At 37.7% G+C, this 18285-nt stretch overlaps 2 protein-coding genes across 2 annotated transcripts; one reads left to right on the forward strand and one right to left on the reverse strand.

Moving 5' to 3' along the window:
- Nucleotides 1-3756: 3756 nt before the first annotated feature.
- Nucleotides 3757-12525, forward strand: nuak2 (NUAK family, SNF1-like kinase, 2; the record flags this gene model as incomplete). The annotated part of the gene is made up of 6 exons (XM_079242111.1): nt 3757-3993; nt 9120-9240; nt 9712-9863; nt 10830-10895; nt 11119-11371; nt 11483-12525. The coding sequence occupies 6 exons, from the start codon at nt 3757-3759 to the stop codon at nt 12523-12525; spliced, it is 1872 nt and encodes a 623-aa protein (XP_079098237.1).
- Nucleotides 12526-14689: 2164 nt separating this feature from the next.
- On the reverse strand, nt 14690-17624 carry ccnd3 (cyclin D3; the record flags this gene model as incomplete). Its single annotated transcript, XM_079242112.1, has 5 exons — nt 14690-14833; nt 15019-15167; nt 15875-16037; nt 17100-17315; nt 17406-17624. 5 exons carry the CDS (start codon nt 17622-17624, stop codon nt 14690-14692), a joined length of 891 nt encoding a protein of 296 aa, XP_079098238.1.
- Nucleotides 17625-18285: the final 661 nt, after the last annotated feature.

Genomic DNA, 18285 nt, shown 5'->3' on the forward strand with positions numbered 1-18285 from the left:
ACTTTTTTGTTTATTTTTGTTTTTTGTTGAGTTTTTTTTTTTTTGTTTTTACTAACAGAAACAAAAGTAAACAGGTACCTACGTAAAAGAAAAGAAAAACATTACATACCATGAATAAAGAAACTCAATTATTGGAAGAAAATGAAAACAAGTTCAAACATTTTTATCAGTTGTTGGCTTTGGGCAACTACCAAGATAAAAAAAAAAAAAGAGAGAAGAATCAATAACAAAACAAACAAAAAAGCCTTTAACTGTAACATTAAATTACAGTTTCTTATATCTTAATATAATAGCAATTTATTATTCTTTTGTGGACTTTTGAGATGGTATCTATTGAATACACTGTTCAAACTACAAAGAAATCTGTCGAAGGATGACCTGCATTGAAAAGGAGGCTACATATCAGGTGATGTTATACAAATTAGTTATCTGATATAGGTAATACATGAGCACATACTATTAATTCACATGAAAGACCATATATTCAAATAACCAAGATGAGTCTGGTAATGGCTGGAGATGTTCATTACTATCTATATGCAAAGTTTCTTGCTGTGTCTGATTCCTGAAAGAAGACAAAATGTTTACTGCAGACAAAATGGAAATTTGTTCAAATTTACATTTTAAACATTTCTTTTTTTTTTATGCTCACATATGCACATTTGATATGAGACTGCATCTGGAAATTGCTGCTGAATTTTTTTTTATATTCCACTGTACAGTGATAATAAGGCATGTATTCATTAATCTATTTACCTTTTGATAGCAAGGTTAAATGCAATAAATTTATGTTTGCAAATAAAATTCTTATCATATCAATTAGATGAAAAAAATTAGTCGCATAAAACGTCACAAGCTCAATAGCTCACTCTTCTGGGCGATATGTTGGATTACATGAACAATGTTTCAAAGATTAGGTTAAATCAGGTTCTCTTTGATCAAAGTTTACAAGCTTTGATTTAACTAAGTAAAAAATTTTTAAACAATAAATTCTACTGATTTTTATTGTTAATATTTATAGAAAAAGCTTGAACTGGCCTGCGATCACCTTGGGATCTGCAGAGTTGGTAAATGTGCCTGGGGAGAGGGAAATCTGGGCTTCCCTGCTTAGGCCGCGACCTGACCCCGGATAAGCAGTAGAGGATGGATGGATATTTATAGAAAAAGAGTCACAGGAACATTCAAACAGACTGACTCATATTAAATTAGCCAAAATATTCCCTTGTATTGTTTCATTGTCAAGACAAAATGCACTGAAATTTGTTCCCATATAATAAATAGCCAGAGATATTTTGATGTTTTGTTTCAGATTCCCTTTATTTCCATTACATATTTTCTGGACACAGTTTCTATTGTTGCATGGGGTGAATAATTTCTGGCATATTATTCTGCAAACTGGCTAGTGGTTTAATTAAGGCATTGTTTGGATGAATAGCTTTAGTTTTGTTGCAGCTAATGTGGATCTAAATAATAAACAGCAATAAACAATTGTATGTTGTGAGTTTCTCCTCATCCTAAAGTATCAAATCTGAGGGTGTCTCCTCAATACATCATTACAGGTGTCTGAATTAATATTTTATATGTTTCAAAGATGTACTGAACATAGATAACACACAAACCACTAAATGTTATTGAATAATTCAGACTGTCAGCATGTTCTTTCACACTTTCTTTGAATGCAATGCTCAACTTAGTTTTGCAGATTCTAAAAAACAGCGACTGCGCTGCCCTCTAGCGTGCATACTGTAATGATACTTCTTTTCCATTTTCTCTGCCCCATAATTCACTTCTCCCATTGCCCTTTGCAAGCCCGGATTATCCAATGGGCATTATGGGCACAGGCCCAGGGACCCACACCCACTTGAGGCACGTTTGGAGACTAGTGGGGCCCACATAGGCCGTACATCAGCAATTTGGACGTTAAACAAAATGTACATAAAAGCCAAATAGTTACACCACAGTGTCTAATGTAATGCTAATAGTACCATTGCCTGGGAGATGTTAGAAATGTTGTTTCACACTGTATCATCACAGTTTTCACAATGTTGCAGTGGGGAAGGGGGGCCCAAGGGACACTCTGGGCCCAGAGGCCTGTGCACTTTTAATCCGGCCCTGGCCCTTCGGATATCCCTTTATTTATTAAATCACCAAAACACATACCATAGATACATGAAATGAGCAAGGATGCAAAATAGTTTGCCAATTGGAAAAAAAAAAAAATCAAAGATAAAAGTTTGTCAAGCAAACAGCATCATCTAGTATCAGAAGTCATTGTGTGTCATGTTTATTTGGTCAAATGTCATATTTAGTGAAAAATCCCCTCTGGGCTGTAATTTTCACATGTGTCTTATGCCAGTACAGACAATGGTTGTGATATCAAACACCTTGATACAGATATTATGATGAAATACCTTTGGTGATATCGTAAGCTCTTTTATTCAGCTGGGACATTGTTTGCAGATGTTAGCACTTCATCTGATTGCCTGCTTTGCATGTCTTTAGGGGTTTTCCATCCCCAACACATCTGATTCAGAATAATGAACTCCCTCATCAAGTTCTTTGCAACTCTGTTAACAAGCTATTTATTTCATTCAGCCGTGTTAAAGAAGGGTTACCTCTAAAACATACAGATCAGTGAGTCCCAAGGACTAGGACGGAGGTCTGAAAGGTGTCTTTCAGATCTTAAATGGGATTCTGCCTATTTCTTAAATAACTCATGCAATAACATTATTTTCAATTATCTGTAGGCATAACATTAGTTCATACTTTAAGTTTGCCCCCCTTTCTGTGCTTTATTTATTCACATGTCAGTGTTAAATTGTTTAAAAACTAAGATAGCAAAAACTGTTTGGTCTAAATGTGGCCCAGATGTAGCCTACCTCGTTTTTTTTTTTTTTTTTTTTTTTTTTTTAACCCTACTTGGCCTTGATTTATAGCAGTGACTAAACGTGAGTTTATGGTTTCCAAAAGTTACATAGACTGTTTTTATGTTTCTGTCCTGCGCTTAAAATGATCCCTCTTATAATAAATTAATCACTCCCAGTCTTACTCTTTTTGGCTAGGCTACAGATTTTTCTGTTATGTGTCAAAGTATCTAATGTAACAGGGGAAATTATTTGGAGCGATTTCTGTTAAACAGCAGAACTGTGTAAATGTGGTCTACTTTGTTATATTTTTCTTTCCTTTTCTTTCTTTTTTATTATCATTATTCATTTACTCAAGAACATTTTGAAACACCAACATTCTGCGTGGAAGTTACGCTCAGACAACGTAAATAAAATAAAATAAAATAAAATAAAATAAAATAAAATAAAATAAAATAAAATAAAATAAGGGAAAGTATCGGTAGAAAATAACTGGGACGTTCTGCGTTTTGACGTCCGTATTTGCTTAGCAGTGAAAATCCATCGCTACGTCCTTCGTCACCTGAAACGCCTACTTCTACGCTGCGTGCAGGCGGCGCCGCGCGCGTCGTTACCTCTGCTGCTGTCCGCACGCGGCATACCTGCTAATGGTTCAGTTAGCAGCTCGTGGACAGTAGACTCTCTTCGGTTCACTCTTCCCTCTCTGTCTTCATGGTCTCGCTGTAGTTACTTACTTTTCAGCCGGAGAAGGAGGACTTTTGATATATATAATTTAATTTAATTTAAATTGAACTTGAATATTTTAGAGACGCCGGGTTATCTCCGGACTCAAGAATGCTTAAAAACGACACCTGCCTATACGAATAAGCAACAAAGAAAACACATTGTCGCCATGGATGGCTCAGACCCTGCTCATCTTCCAGCAAGTTGTTGGCCGCCCGTCGGGGGAGTTTCACCCGATGAAAATATCCCTGTTGGGTCAGCTCCGTCCCAGGTTCCCGTGAAAAAGCAAGCCGTGAAGAGGCACCATCACAAACACAATCTGAAACACAGGTACGAGTTTCTGGAGAGTCTGGGAAAAGGGACCTACGGCAAAGTGAAGAAAGCCAAAGAAAGATCAGGCAAACTGGTGAGTTATTGTTGACACGGTTCGTGGTTTTTTTTGCCGATACTCTGTCCTGCATCAGGTCTGCAGTCAGTTTCAGGTCAGTGTTTGCTCTTCTGTCCTGATGGCCACCTGTTGTTTAGACACAGAGAACTATTTTTAGGATACGATCTGCCATCAGGTAGTCTACAGTTTTATTTTAATTAATGTAAAAATGCAACAGTGACTTTTAGATTTAATTTGGGGAAAGATGAAGTAATATCACCACACTGTGAAATAAGCCTGAAGTTAAATGCGTGTCTCTGGAGTGTGTTTGCCAAAGAGTTAAGTGTTTGTTGTAAAATAACTTTTTAAAATAAGTTATTCTACTGTTTTCTTAATGGCCAAATAACCAGTCTGTTGCAAAACACTTCTAATAGTCAAGATCTGTGTTTCTCATCAGACCTTAAAAGCTTTGTTTGATAAAGTGCTGATTTTGGTTGAAGCACATACATTTTGCAATTATACACATATTTTCACACAGAAATGCCAGTGTCTGGGGCAAACAGGAAGTTTTACATAATCACTTTAATTTGACATACATGTAGGAAGCGTAACGGAAAGGCGTTTAGTTGGAATGTCTGAGGTACTTCACCCAAGGAGGAAGTTTTAGATGGGAAAGTTCAGTCATTTTCTTTTTAAGGAGAAAAAAGGAGGGGGGAATGTAGCTTGCCTTTCAGGTGAATTCCAGTTCTCCATGACCTAAGGGGAAATGGGAGGTATTTAAAGCAAACTGGAGTGAGATAAGGCTTGAAAAGAAGCCGTGGGGGCTTGGCAAACACAAGGCTTGTGTCTTTAGTATATTCAAGAGCTCCAAATACCATGACACAACATTTCAACTTTTAGCTATTTCTTGAATGTTTATATATGGGTCATGGTTATTGTGGGAAAAATAAATAAATTGGGCAAAATATAGGAACACCTGCTGCAAACTGCAAAATAATTCGTAAAACTTAAATTATTTTAAAGTCAGTTTAAATAAAGAGACAATAATAATTTGTCAGTGATCTTTATTTGTTTTGATTATGCAGCATATTTATATTATTTGATGGCTCATGTTTTTTTTTCCATCATTGTGCCAAGAAAATGCAATTTTTTGTTGTTGTTGTCTGATTGTTTGGGGGAAATGTAGGAGAGGGAGCTTCTTTGTAAAAAAGAAAAAGAAAATGCAAATTGCAATAAAATTATCCAAAACAAGAAGAATATTTAGGATGAAATAAGTTAAATCTTTACAACATGATGGCATCAAATCAAGGGGGTTACAGAAAAAACACAGTAGGTTCAGTTGCTGAGTCAGGTTTCAGTGAAAGTGCTCATAACTTGAGGAAGTAAAAATTCAGAAATTTCCCCATGTTTTCATGGAGTAAACAGGCAGTGAAACAAGTTTCGGCTTGTCCACACACCTGCTCTGCTCTTGTATGACACAACTTCACCTGTATTGTTTTAATAGGATATGAGTTGGTGTCTGAGATTTATCCCAGCAGGCAGCTTCCTGACCCAGCATGCCTCAAAAACTCATTCACATGTATAAATGCATCCCAAAACAGATTTCTGGAGTTGTAAACGGACAGCAGGTAGTACCGAGTGGAAATGAAAGAAACCTTATTTAGCTTTTTCTTTCTATGTATCTACGTCAGCATTGACCACATACTGAACAAAGATATGTAATATGACACAGGGAGTAAAACAACACTGCAGCTACAGCTGTTTCCTGGTACATAAGTTTTATTACATAATTCATTCAGATGGGGGGGTTAATAATAATGTGGAGTTGATCAGCCATTCCATCCCAACAAATGCACTAATTTAGTACCTTCATAAGGATGCTTGAGTTATTCAGAAACTGTGATTAGAACTTGGTTCTTAGTTGGAGCTAGTTTTGAGTTTATGATTTCCTAAACCAAACAGTAAAATAAGTGGTCCAGTTTCTATCCAGACCTTTCTTATTGTTTCCCTTTTTTATTTATTAATTTAGACCTGTCGGAGAACAAAAGACACAATTGTAAAAATTTAAGATTCTGACAGACCTTTGGCCTCATTTAATAAACTGACTTGCGATCTGGTTTGTCTATGACTCTAAGCATTTATTGATAAAACCTTGCTTTGAAGGCAAAATTCTTATCTCTAAGCAAAGTCTAGACGGGAGATAAAATTGGGAGGAATGTGAAAGGAGTCTTCACTTATCGTTATATTACCCAATGCCAGTGGCAGCCTGATACAAGTTGCAGATGCATAGGGGCTTTGAATAGAGGAAGGACATGCATAAAATATATAGAAATGGCAATCTTTTAGCGCTTTCATGATTTTTTAAAGGCTAGGCGCACTTTTCATTTATTATTATTTTAGTTAAAAGCAGATGCAACGTCCCCACAATGTAATGTAATTTTTAACATAGAACTGTGGTTGTTGTTCTGTCTGTTTGGCAGCAGAACAGCAAAACAAAAGCTGCACAGTTTTTATTATTCTTTTTTTTTTTTTTTTTTATCTTCGTCCTCTCTGCAATCGCTGTGTTGTACTCATTCACATTTGGAGATCACAGGCAAAAATTTTTACCCCTAAAATTGTGTTAATTATCTTGAACTAATAGGTCAAAATAAATATGTCACAAAATCACAGAAATGCAGCATATCAGGATGATGTCAGGAAATGTTCTTATTTTATTATGCTTTTTAATAAAAGTAAAATTTCTAAACAGTAATTATCCATTTTTAATGCTCCTTTTTATGAGTTTCAAATAACAATGCCTTGCTTGCTCTTTGATTTTAAAAGACTTTAGTGGACAATTTAATTTACCATATATTACTTGGGGTTTAACTTGAGGAAGAGTAATTTCAGTTCAGACCTGGAAAAGAGTTTGTTGGAAACCATCTATCCATTTACCCAACCTTCTATGAGTGTGTGTATGTGTTCATAATCATCAAAAATTTCCTTATTGGAAAAACTGATAGATATCTTGTGTATGGTGACCTTGATGAAGCCAAAACATGTGGAAGAGACAATAAATTTGTTTTATGTGCTACATGTATTTGTGAAATCTCACCTTCTTGACATTTTTCCTCTCCATACTGCTCATAAAGAAGTTTAATTGTGCCAGAGAGTCTTTGACTGCCCAGAAATGCTTCATAATTTTGTTTGAAAAGCAAAAACATTTGCTCTAATTTGTAGGGCTATTCGATAAAGAAAACTATTTAGAACACACGCTTGGACAAGTTAATATTTTTGAGTTGGCTTGTAGTGTTTTTATGTTCTCAATCCAGGTCTTCAGCACCCACTGACCTGGATGTTTTAGAGGTAAACCTACTATAACACGCCTACATGAAACAAATGGCTTCTTAACAGGCTTCAGAAAACCTTAATGAACTTCATTGCTCAGAATGAGGTGGGTTTTATGGGAACTTTGAATTTTTGCATCTTTAGGTACAAATCAAACTTCAAGTATGCCTAATTTGTAATTCAAGTTTGAACTGGATCGCATGGTTCAAGTGGCAAGTAGTGTGTGTGGCAGTTATTGATGGTGCAAGTATGTTTGCAGTTCAGATTGATGTTTTTCGTGTATTTTCTCAAAAAGTCCGTGTGAAATCTTTCGTTAGTTTTTGGCACTTTTAGTTTTTGACATTTGAGTGTGTATTACGTGTCACAGGCGGATGGGAACAAAGACTGCACGCACACTCCGAGAACCTCACAGTGGTGTGAGGTTGTCATGAGTGTGAGTTCAGCCTGTCTGACAGCTATGCTAACAAACACAGGAAACGTCAGTTCCCAGAATCAGGAAAGGAGTCTATGTTTGGTGTGAAGGTGATGCTGAGGAGAATCGGCGTCAGACAGTGACTAAGGAGGGGGGAGGTCCATGTGTTGAAACTGATATGACAAGTCAATGCTTTACTCACTTTACTGTCAGCAGCCTCTGAAGGGTTAGTAGCAACAGGGAAATGAGGACATCCCCTCAGATGAGCCATCTGGCCCCTCGCGACACCCTTCAAACTTTTGGGTAGACTGATGACGCACTCGGCACATCGAGGAATCCCAAACATTTAAGCCAAATGGACAGCCGTGACATGAAAACATGATTATGGACCTGCAGATACCATTTAGATCTAAATGTTCCTCAGTGGGCCTTGAAGACTGTGTTAGGAGAGAATAGATTAGCTTTTGTTTTTTGTTGTTTTTTTATAGCAGACATGACTTTACCTGGCATTCCCTCTGCCTTGTTATTAACAGCACAGCAGAATTCTCCACTGCCCTTCACAGTTGGATCAGCTTTAGAGGGACAAAATGAAAAAAAAAAAAATTACATCAACTTTTTTTGTACATAGTTGGAGCTTATTCAGCTAAAGACCCATCCAATACCCCATACATTAATTTCACACATCTTTTCTGACAAGAAATTCCCTTTTAAGCATATAATTTATCCTTTAATTTTTTTACTTAAGGGTGTGTGTGTGTGTGTGTGTGTGTGTAGAAAGAACAGTCTTTTGATGACATCAGAAACTAATCAGCTGTTATAAACATTTTACTAAAGCAGCATTTGTCATGTGAAATGCTCAGCTCACCTCATATGAAAAAGTTTGCGGCGTTTACTGAATAATTTTGGTATTAAATTATAAAGTAATTTATAAGCCCTCCCTCATTGACATGGTTAAAGTAAAATAGTAGTCAATAAACAAAATATTTTTCTACCAAACATACTATTTCACGTTTCTATGTTTCATTGTAGTGGTGGTGCTGGGATTGGGGGGTGGGGGGTGGGGTGCCATTATTGTAGTCAATGAAAAGGGGGCCCTGCAAGAAAAATTTGGGAACCACTGTACTAGAGGATCTAAAATGTGTTTCGGCCTTGAACATTTTACAGCTTTATAAACCAACAGCAGCAAGCTTACCATTCATACTGGGAGCCAGTAAAGTGGTCATAGTGTGGACTCAAAACTGCAGCGTTAAGAAGAACAGATTGTCAGCATTGTCTTAGTAACACAGTGATTAATTACACTGTTTAAAATACATTCACTCTATTGATAAATTATAACATAATTCCAACGCACATTAAAAACAAATTCCTCAAAATATATTTTTCTCCCACAAATCTAGCATTTGTTGTTTTTCTCTTGTTTTTTAAGGTTGCTGTAAAGTCGATCAGAAAAGAGAAGATCAAAGATGAGCAAGATCTGGTGCATATTCGCAGAGAAATAGAGATCATGTCCTCACTGTGTCATCCACACATTATCACCATATACGAAGGTAAGTATTTCAGAGTTTAGCTGTGTTTTGATGCTTGGGTTTAGTGAAATGGCTGACCATTTGGGGGAGGCTCTAACTGGGCTGCACACTGTGAGAAACATGACATCTGGGAAACGTATATCTCAATCAGTCTCTGTTTGAGGTTCAGAATTAAGTCACGCAAGTCTTTGCGCAAAAGAGTCAATGCTCTGTTGCATAAGCACCGATACGCTGTTGTAATGCAACGACACTGTGGGATAATGTGCAGAGCCTCGTGTCGTCCAGTTCTCCTTATGCCTGATGAGATGGTCGTAATCAGTTTTCTGCATTACAGTGCATGTTTGTTTTCGTACAATTATCCTGATGGCTTGTTTATCCAAATCAATGACCGCTAGTAATTGCAGTTTTTACTATAGAAATCTTAAACATGACAGATTATTTATGCATATGAAAATTCTGCATTGGGTTTGAATTTTTTTTTTCTCTTTCTAGTATTTGAGAACAAGGACAAAATTGTGATAGTGATGGAATATGCCAGCCGGGGGGATCTATACGACTACATTTGTGACCAAAGGAACATCTCTGAACGGGAGGCCAGGCATTTCTTCAGGCAAATCGTATCTGCTGTGCACTACTGCCATCAGGTAAGGCCATTTTCCTCACATCAGTAGCATTTCAAGTTTTTTACAGATGGTGTTGCCTTCTTAGTGAATTTAATATATTAACCCTATTAGATCTTCAGCCGTTGCTCCATCTGCTATGTCACGTCTAATGATGCAGTGCCCCACCTTTTTTTTTGTTTTGTTTTTTTGGGTTTGTTTGTAGAACACTGCCACCTCTAAATTTATATAATGGATTTTATTCACTTTTATCCTGCTGCTCTGAACAAGGAGGCTGTGAGAATGATGTCAGGGGAAATGAGCAGTTAGTGTCTGCAGAGCTTGCATTAGGGCTGAAGGCCAAACATCCAAAGACACACACGCATGGTCTCACAGTTTAATGAGGGTGTGAATGGACAGTACCAACACAACATTCAGTTGTTCCTGAAGACCAGAGCTGAATAATTACAAGCATTAAGTGCACACTATATTTTAGCATGGCTGTGCAGCACTTTTCAATGCTCTGCTGTATTTACTGAGTGGATTGCTGCTTCATAAACTGTGTAAACCACCTGCAATAATTCACTTTTACATGGTGCAGGTGTATTGTTAAATATCTAACTTTCCATTAATTATGCAGAAGACCATCTACACCATCACTTTAAGTTTATGATTGTATTTTAAGAACCAAACAGCGGACAACAGAACCAACAATAAGTTACAAGTGAGCATGAAGTATGAAAGTTGTAGGTGACCTGCATTTCTGAAAGCAAACTAAATGCATTCATTTGAGCCAAAGGCATGCCCCCCTGCAGAGAGGAGGACAATGAAGCATAACTGATGTACCAGAAGAAAATGTTCAGTTTGAAAAGAATCTGCTTGAATCCACTAAAAACTAATCCTTTTATGTAATAAGACAGTTATCTGTAAGCAATGCTCATCTTTGTAAAAGCAGACAAAAGATAGAATTTCATCGTCTTTTTTTTTTTTTTTTTTCCTACCCCCTCCTAGAATGGAATAGTTCACAGGGACCTGAAACTGGAGAATATTTTACTAGATGCCAGCGGCAATGTGAAGGTATGTACAATGACACAATGTGCTGCACACGAAAGCTCAATATCAGCAGTAATGTTTGCACGTTATTCTGTTAACATTTTTAGCATGTCAATGGTAGAAGATCTTTAAAGATCTTTTTGGAGGAAAATTTGATACATAATCTGTTTATTGAATAGAGCTAATGAAAAACAGTGATGTGCAATCTTTGCTCTGAAGTAATCTCTTTGACCTCTTGCTCTTTCAGATAGCAGACTTTGGGTTGTCAAACATCTACCATGGCGATTCATTTCTTCAGACTTTTTGTGGCAGCCCTTTGTATGCTTCCCCAGAGATCGTCAACGGACGACCATATCATGGGCCAGAGGTGGACACCTGGTCCCTTGGGGTACTGCTGTACACGCTGGTTCATGGCACCATGCCATTTGATGGGCACAACCACAAGACACTGGTCCAGCAGATCAGTACTGGAAACTACAGAAAACCCACCAACCCTTCTGGTGAGTTTTAAGTGTACCTTTGGGTTAAAAGTATTTAAACTCTAAATTTGTGTAAATACATAATTTTATGAGCACAAAGTTAAGTATGTTTTCTTATTTTTCTCTTTTCAGATGCTTGTGGACTCATCCGCTGGATGTTGATGGTAAATCCTGAGCGCAGAGCTACAATAGAGGAGATTGCTGGACACTGGTGGCTCAACTGGGGTTACCAGCAGCCTTTACTGTGTGAGAAAAAGAGCACTGTTGTAGAACAGACCTCTTTGCCAGCAGCTACGTCACCTCCCACTGGGCTGGCTAGTGTTGCTAGCTGGCTGCGACGTACCTCAAGGCCTTTGCTGGAAAATGGCTCCAAGATGCGCTGCTTGCTCCGCCCACAGACTGGTGGAGGCGATGTGGTCAGACAACGCTCGCTGCGAAGGTCACGTAAAGAGAATAATGTCTCCCAGACAGTTTATGACGGAAGCACAGACCCTCGGCCTTTCAAGGGTATTCTAAAGAGGCGCAACAGCGTGAAACAGAAGGTAGTGAGCGACAGCCCTGCTGTAGCTTCAGTGGATCCACAGAACATTTTGGGTTTGTCTGCTCCAGCTCATGCCCCTTCATCTGCGTTGCCACCTCGCAAAGGAATCCTGAAGAAACCTGCAGAGCAAGAGTCAGGATATTACTCCTCTTCTCCTGAAAACAGTGACTCTGGCTGGGTAGCACAACCTAAAGAGTGCCCTTCAGCACCAACATGTAGGAAGGGCATTCTCAAACGTAATGGAAAGTTTTCTTCAGGTGGACTACAAGAGTTTGGCTCTCTGGACCAACTGGCAGCTTCTTTACCCCGAGGGGGCGCCCGGACAAGACCAAGTGGGGCCATCAGTGAGGACAGCATTCTGTCTACAGAGTCCTTTGATCAGCTCGATCTCCCAGACCACACAAGACCTCCAACACAAATGGAAAAACCAGCCAAGGCAGGCATGAGAGGCTGCGTTTCTGCAGACAACCTGCTGGACATTGCTGAAGATGGCATTCTGGTGGAGAGGATGCTGAGGCCGTGGGACTGTTATGAGACTGGGGTGGCTGACAGTGCCTTTTCAATCACTGACTGTGACAATGTCACGGAAGCTTACAAACAGGCCATGGTTATACGAGGATCTGCAGCAAGTTGAAAGCCATTAATTAGAAAAGGAACTTTTCAAAGTGAAAGTACCTGCAAGTTGTCATTTTGACCAACTTCAGGAATTTCATAGTACCAAAAAGGGTGGAGATGTGGTGTTAAACATCAGATTGTATTTTATTTGATTGTTAAATTAGACTAAATTATGGTAATTAGACTGATAAAGATCTCGACTGGGGTAAAAGAGGCCAAGACTCAGGAGATGGCAGAGTTGATGAGTAACTTGAAAATGCCCATTTCAAAGAATCTCAGGGAAAGAGAGCCTCTGTTTAATCCAGAGCTCTAATCTTCAATATGAGGGTTTCCTGTAAATGAGTGTGTATTTAATGAGAAATACACATTGAAACCAAAACACTGGTTTAGAAAATATCTAACATCAGCAGAAGTCAGTAAGAAGACATTTTCTACATAGTGTTCATTGGTGTTGAATTTGAAGATGGCCTATTTTACCAGGTTTACGACTGCAGAATACTTAAGCTGGACAAGATCTCTGCTATTTACTACTGAAAGGATGACTTGAGAAAGATTTTTACTTTTTGGATTCTAGCTTTGTGATCATAATGGAAGAGGAAAAACAGCAATATCAAACAGATTCAAAGTTAGGATTACAACTTTCTTGTATGGAACGACAGCATTTACTCGGTTTGAGGAGATGTGGAAAATATTTCATACACCAAAGACAAAACTTCCTAATGTTATTAGACCTTTTTTCAATATTTATTTAAAAAAAAAAAAAAAAAAAGCACTATCAAAAGGTGCCAAGAAGGTATTTTTGTGTGTATGTAACTGGAACGCCAGATCTCAGACAGAATTTTTGTTTGCTTTCCTGAAATTACTTGCTATCTTTGGTTATGACTTGAGTAATTGTGACCCAAGACAGGTGCAACCAGTCGAACCTGCTTTTTCCACCAAGTTTTCAATGATGTAGTAGCACAGGTTAACCCCATGTTTGCAAGTGGCAGTTTGATGGTTGAAGTTCATTGTGTCACTATTTTTAGGAAGTGAACAGCAACATGTTGATATTTTTTCAGAGTTTTGCAGTCATGTAATGTGCTGTTGCAGTATTCTGGATGAGGCTATCCATGTAACTGTCAACAAAACTTGATGATATTGAATCTTTGTCGCTATCCAGCTGACTTTTTAAACCCTACTTATTGACATGTCCCCCATTGGGCAGAGAAACATTGCCACGTTTTTGTTTGTCAAATGACTGAAGCACATGGGTGTGACCTAAATTTATGAGCATTTGCCTGTAACATCCAGCCAGTTCCGGGAACAACCTTCAAGTCATGAAAACCTAATAACCGATCCTGGCTGTCATTTGGGTATTCAGTTTAAAGTTTAAGCTCCACTGGGAGTTCATTTAAATTGCTAACACATGCTGCTGTTCAGAACCTAACATCTTCCTCCCAAATACAATTTATAGTTAAATTCTGGCAAACTGGGGCTTATCAGGAATTGATCACATCCAGGCTAAAGATAAAGTGATGTCTGGATAGATTGTGTAAAAGACTGAGCTACTCTTGGTCATTGATAACTGATCATTTACTGTAGTTTTACAGACTAAATGTACTACTTTAGGAAGATTGTTTAAAGTCATTTGATGTTTGTGGGCATTACATCGCTATTCATCTTTACTTAACATGCTAATTGCACATATGCAGGTTCAGATCATACATTTTCTATCCACAGTGACCACCATGTTTGCCAAAGCCTCTGGCCTGTTATTTGACTGATCTACATTGACATGACTGGAATGAGAAAAATCAATAAAAAAACATCAAAGAACTAAATGGCTGGGTAATGTTTGTGACCTACATATATGTCTGCATGTTGTTGAAAGTACAGTTAAAAACATGCTGCAGTGTCTTTGCCCAAGGCGCATTGAGAAACTCAGAATGAGTCCAAATTTAGTACCAGAAAAAGACAAGTATTAATAAAAATCTGTATTTAATCTCTCAAAGCTGCTCTTAATCATTGAAAAACAATACCAGCAGCAACAGAACATACAAAAAGGCTTTAACAACAAAGTAAAACTTGTGTAAGAAAATGTGAGAAGTTCAATTTTAGCTTCATATTTAATCTCTTGTCAAATAAATTCATTTAAGTCTTGATAGCATGGTGGAGTGTTGTAGCTTGGTTTCCTGAGGTGGCTTTTAGACAACATCCTGGATGTCAGCAGGAGTGTAGCTGATCCCTGGAGTGGGTTCATTTGACCTGTTAACACTATCCTGGAAACATGAGGGCAGGCTGAGCTCCAACACACTCCCCAGCAGCTCATAGCAGTGGAGGATGGTGCTCTGTTCAAGGACAAAGAAAATAAAACTGCAAGCAAAGCCTCCTTAATAGCAATGAATAATTCAACATTTGTGGCAAGAGATTTAGACATGCATTAAATATTTTTTTAAAATCCTCTGACTATTTAAACAGAATCCTTATCATTTACAGGGCAAAGTCAAAGTGGTATCTGAAAGTTAAACATTACCCGTACCGCATCAGCAGACAACAGACTGGCCAAAATCTTCACCACTGAATTTAAGGAGATTCTGGCGTCTATCACCTTTAGCTTCTGCATGGCCATGCTCACACAGGCACATGCAACAGTAGAGGGCGAGAAGACTAAAAACCTGCAGTCTGCAGAGAAGAAAGGAAGATTTTTACCTAATCGTTGACCTTCAGTTTCTTCATACATCAGGCTATTTAGTCAAGGTTACGTGGCAGTAAAAAAAAAAAAAAGGTGGATAAAAGCTTTGCAGACACACCCTTAAGGACAAAGACAGCTTCTTAGAAACAGACATTTCCCAAAACCAGATAATCTGATATCCTGATTGCTGCAGGGAGGAGAAACACTGAGACAAAGACTTTATTGCTTAACACCTTTCTGAATGGGTTAAAATGTTTAGGGTCCTCATTTTAAGATGGCTGTAATGATATGGTCTGTCAGAAAAAGCACTAACTGACGGTATCCCTATGACCTGTTGCCTCTGGCAGCATCACAGAGATTCGTGGGAAATCAGCCAGATGAATGGTGGGACGCTGATCTTTCAATACAGACAATGCGGGATTACACAAACTCGTCTCTCTGTCCCCTAAATGAACTGCTGACACATCGTAATCAAAGTTATGGCTGCTGTTTGCCAACTGTTCACTGCACTAAAAATCATTTAAAACCTCATTTACTTTAAAGAGTCTTAAATCGTTCAGTTCCACAAAACACAAAAAAATGTTTTTTTTATTGCACCATGAAATGATTTATTCTTTTAACACCGAAGTGAACACATTCATTGCATTTCAATTGTGTAAACCTTTTCATGTGTAGGTAACATAGTTATGAAACTTACCCATGGCTGCCAAGGCGACATAGGAGTGAACATGCCTGCGCATGTTTTGAAGGTGTGCAGACTGAACAAAGGGGAGAGCGTGAAGAATTGGCTCCAGGAAATCAGAGGGCACCACAGAGGCCAGACACCAGTCTAACCTGGACACCACAGTCACCTCCCACTGCTGGAACATACACATTCCTCTAAAGCAATCTACCATCACAATCCCAATGCAGGGATTAACACAGACAAGGCCACAGGTTATTGGTACCCTTACCCCTTGCTGACGCTCAGGAAGGACACACTGTTCTTCCTGGGAAGTGTGGGAATTAAAAGCTCTTTTGTCATGCATACCTGCATGCTTTTTGAAGCAGTGAAAAGATTTGACTGCTTGTTTATTCCAAAATAACGCAAAAATCTTACATATAAATCGGTTGCATTAATATTTTAGACCATTATCCCAACAGTTGCAGCCATTTTCAATAAAGTCATAAAAAATGCCAATAATGTTCTCACAAAGATGTTTGCTGCCATTGTGTCTTTAAAAAAACTAAAATTTTCTGAAACCTTAGATTAAAAACTGTTATTCACACCTTGTTACAGAATTAATTATGGGCTTAATTATTGGGCTTACTTTCATAACAGTCTAGTCTATTCAGTCTATTTAAAACAAACCAAAACATCTAATAGTGTTGAAAGGTTTTTCAACCAGTTTGGTTTGGTTGGCGGGTCCTCATATTCAAAATAGCATTTTGACAATACAAAGTTAGACAATGCTAAATCATGAGGTTATTTCCTATGCATAGAGATCTGTTCCTAAATGATGAAGATCACTGATGAATTACGGATGAAATGTGTTTGATACTGGGTGCGTGTTTCTGTTGTTATCCAAATGAACCAGCCTTCTGTTGGGTGAAAGTCCACTGTCATTGCCAAATGGCCTCATTAGTTGTGAGACGCCTGCCAAATTTGAGTTATTCTTTTAGTATTCCAAAACTTTTCTTATCTTTTACTGTCTCTGTTCCAACTTTTGGGAAACTTGGTAAAAAAAAAAGGGAGATTAATTCTCATTATAAAAATCAATCAAACTGGTCATATATATGTACTTTGTATGAAGTGGTATATGTGGTATTTTTTAATTGATCTTGTGTCATTTTGTCCTGGTAACCAGTATAAGTTTTACAGGGAAACAAATGAAACAAAAAGGAGGAAAATGGACATTATTATGCTTCAAAAACATATTTACCACTATGTCTGACACTGGAATGGAGTTGTCTGTGTAGATAGAAAGCCTTTTAGCAGTCAGGGGGATAGTCTCTCTCATCTTGGAGGCCAGGAACATGCAAACTGCCCCTAAAAGCTGCAGGTTGGGCTTTTCAACAGGAAATCGGCTCAGGTAACAATCCAGGTAACGCACGGCTTGAGGAAACACCTCCTCCTCACAAAGCTGCTCCTCGCACACCTGTCAGACAGAGGTATTGATTACTTCAAATCAAACCATTACTTTCATTCATACTCTCAAATAAAATAAAATTTTTAAAAAAGTGCTTACTCTGAACATCCACACAGTGAGTAACTTCCTCATGTACGGCTGGATGTCTTTCTGCACTTTACCAAAAAAGGAGCAAACGGGGCTTGTTTCCTCCAGGGCCCGCAAATGGTTAAAAACTCGGAGGTCACTGGTCATGGCAGGGTCGGTAACTGCACGGAGGACGACAGACTGCTCCACGGCAGTAGTTTTTCTCTCCAAGTAAAGAATGAAGCTGTCCATCTTCGTTTACACCCAATGTTGTTAAGCTAATGTGAAGTAAAAGGTTTTTTAACGGTTTTAGCTAGCATTAGCCGGACTGTCCTTTTGCCGTCCAAAAGGACTAATTTGTGTTTTTATGTGTTCTAATACAGGAAAAACGCGGCAGCATCAACAGGATGTTGTCCTTTTCTCTTTATCTAGCCAAATATAATCCAAAATATATTCACCACAAGATTCGGTCAGATCTAGCATCGAATTCTGTGACCCATGAAATATGTCCCCCGCCCCCTCCCGTTATTTTACATTCCAGTTGTTTTTGCACTTCAAAGAAACTCCTGAATTCTCTTGTAAATTCTATCAACCATCAACCGGAAGAAGGTATGGACATTTCCCAATAAGTATTATTTTTGTGACAAATAAGGTGAAAGAAACCTCTTCTAAAATTATTTATATATATATATATATATATATATATATATATATATATATATATATATATATATATATATATATATATATATATATATATATATATATGTATGTATGTAATATATATATATATATATATATATATATATATATATATATATATATATATATATATATATATGTATGTAATATATATATATATATATGTATGTAATATATATATATATATATATATATATATATATATATATAT

Source organism: Telmatherina bonti (assembly GCF_933228915.1).
Source record: "Telmatherina bonti genome assembly, chromosome: 6".
Taxonomy (NCBI): domain Eukaryota; kingdom Metazoa; phylum Chordata; class Actinopteri; order Atheriniformes; family Telmatherinidae; genus Telmatherina; species Telmatherina bonti.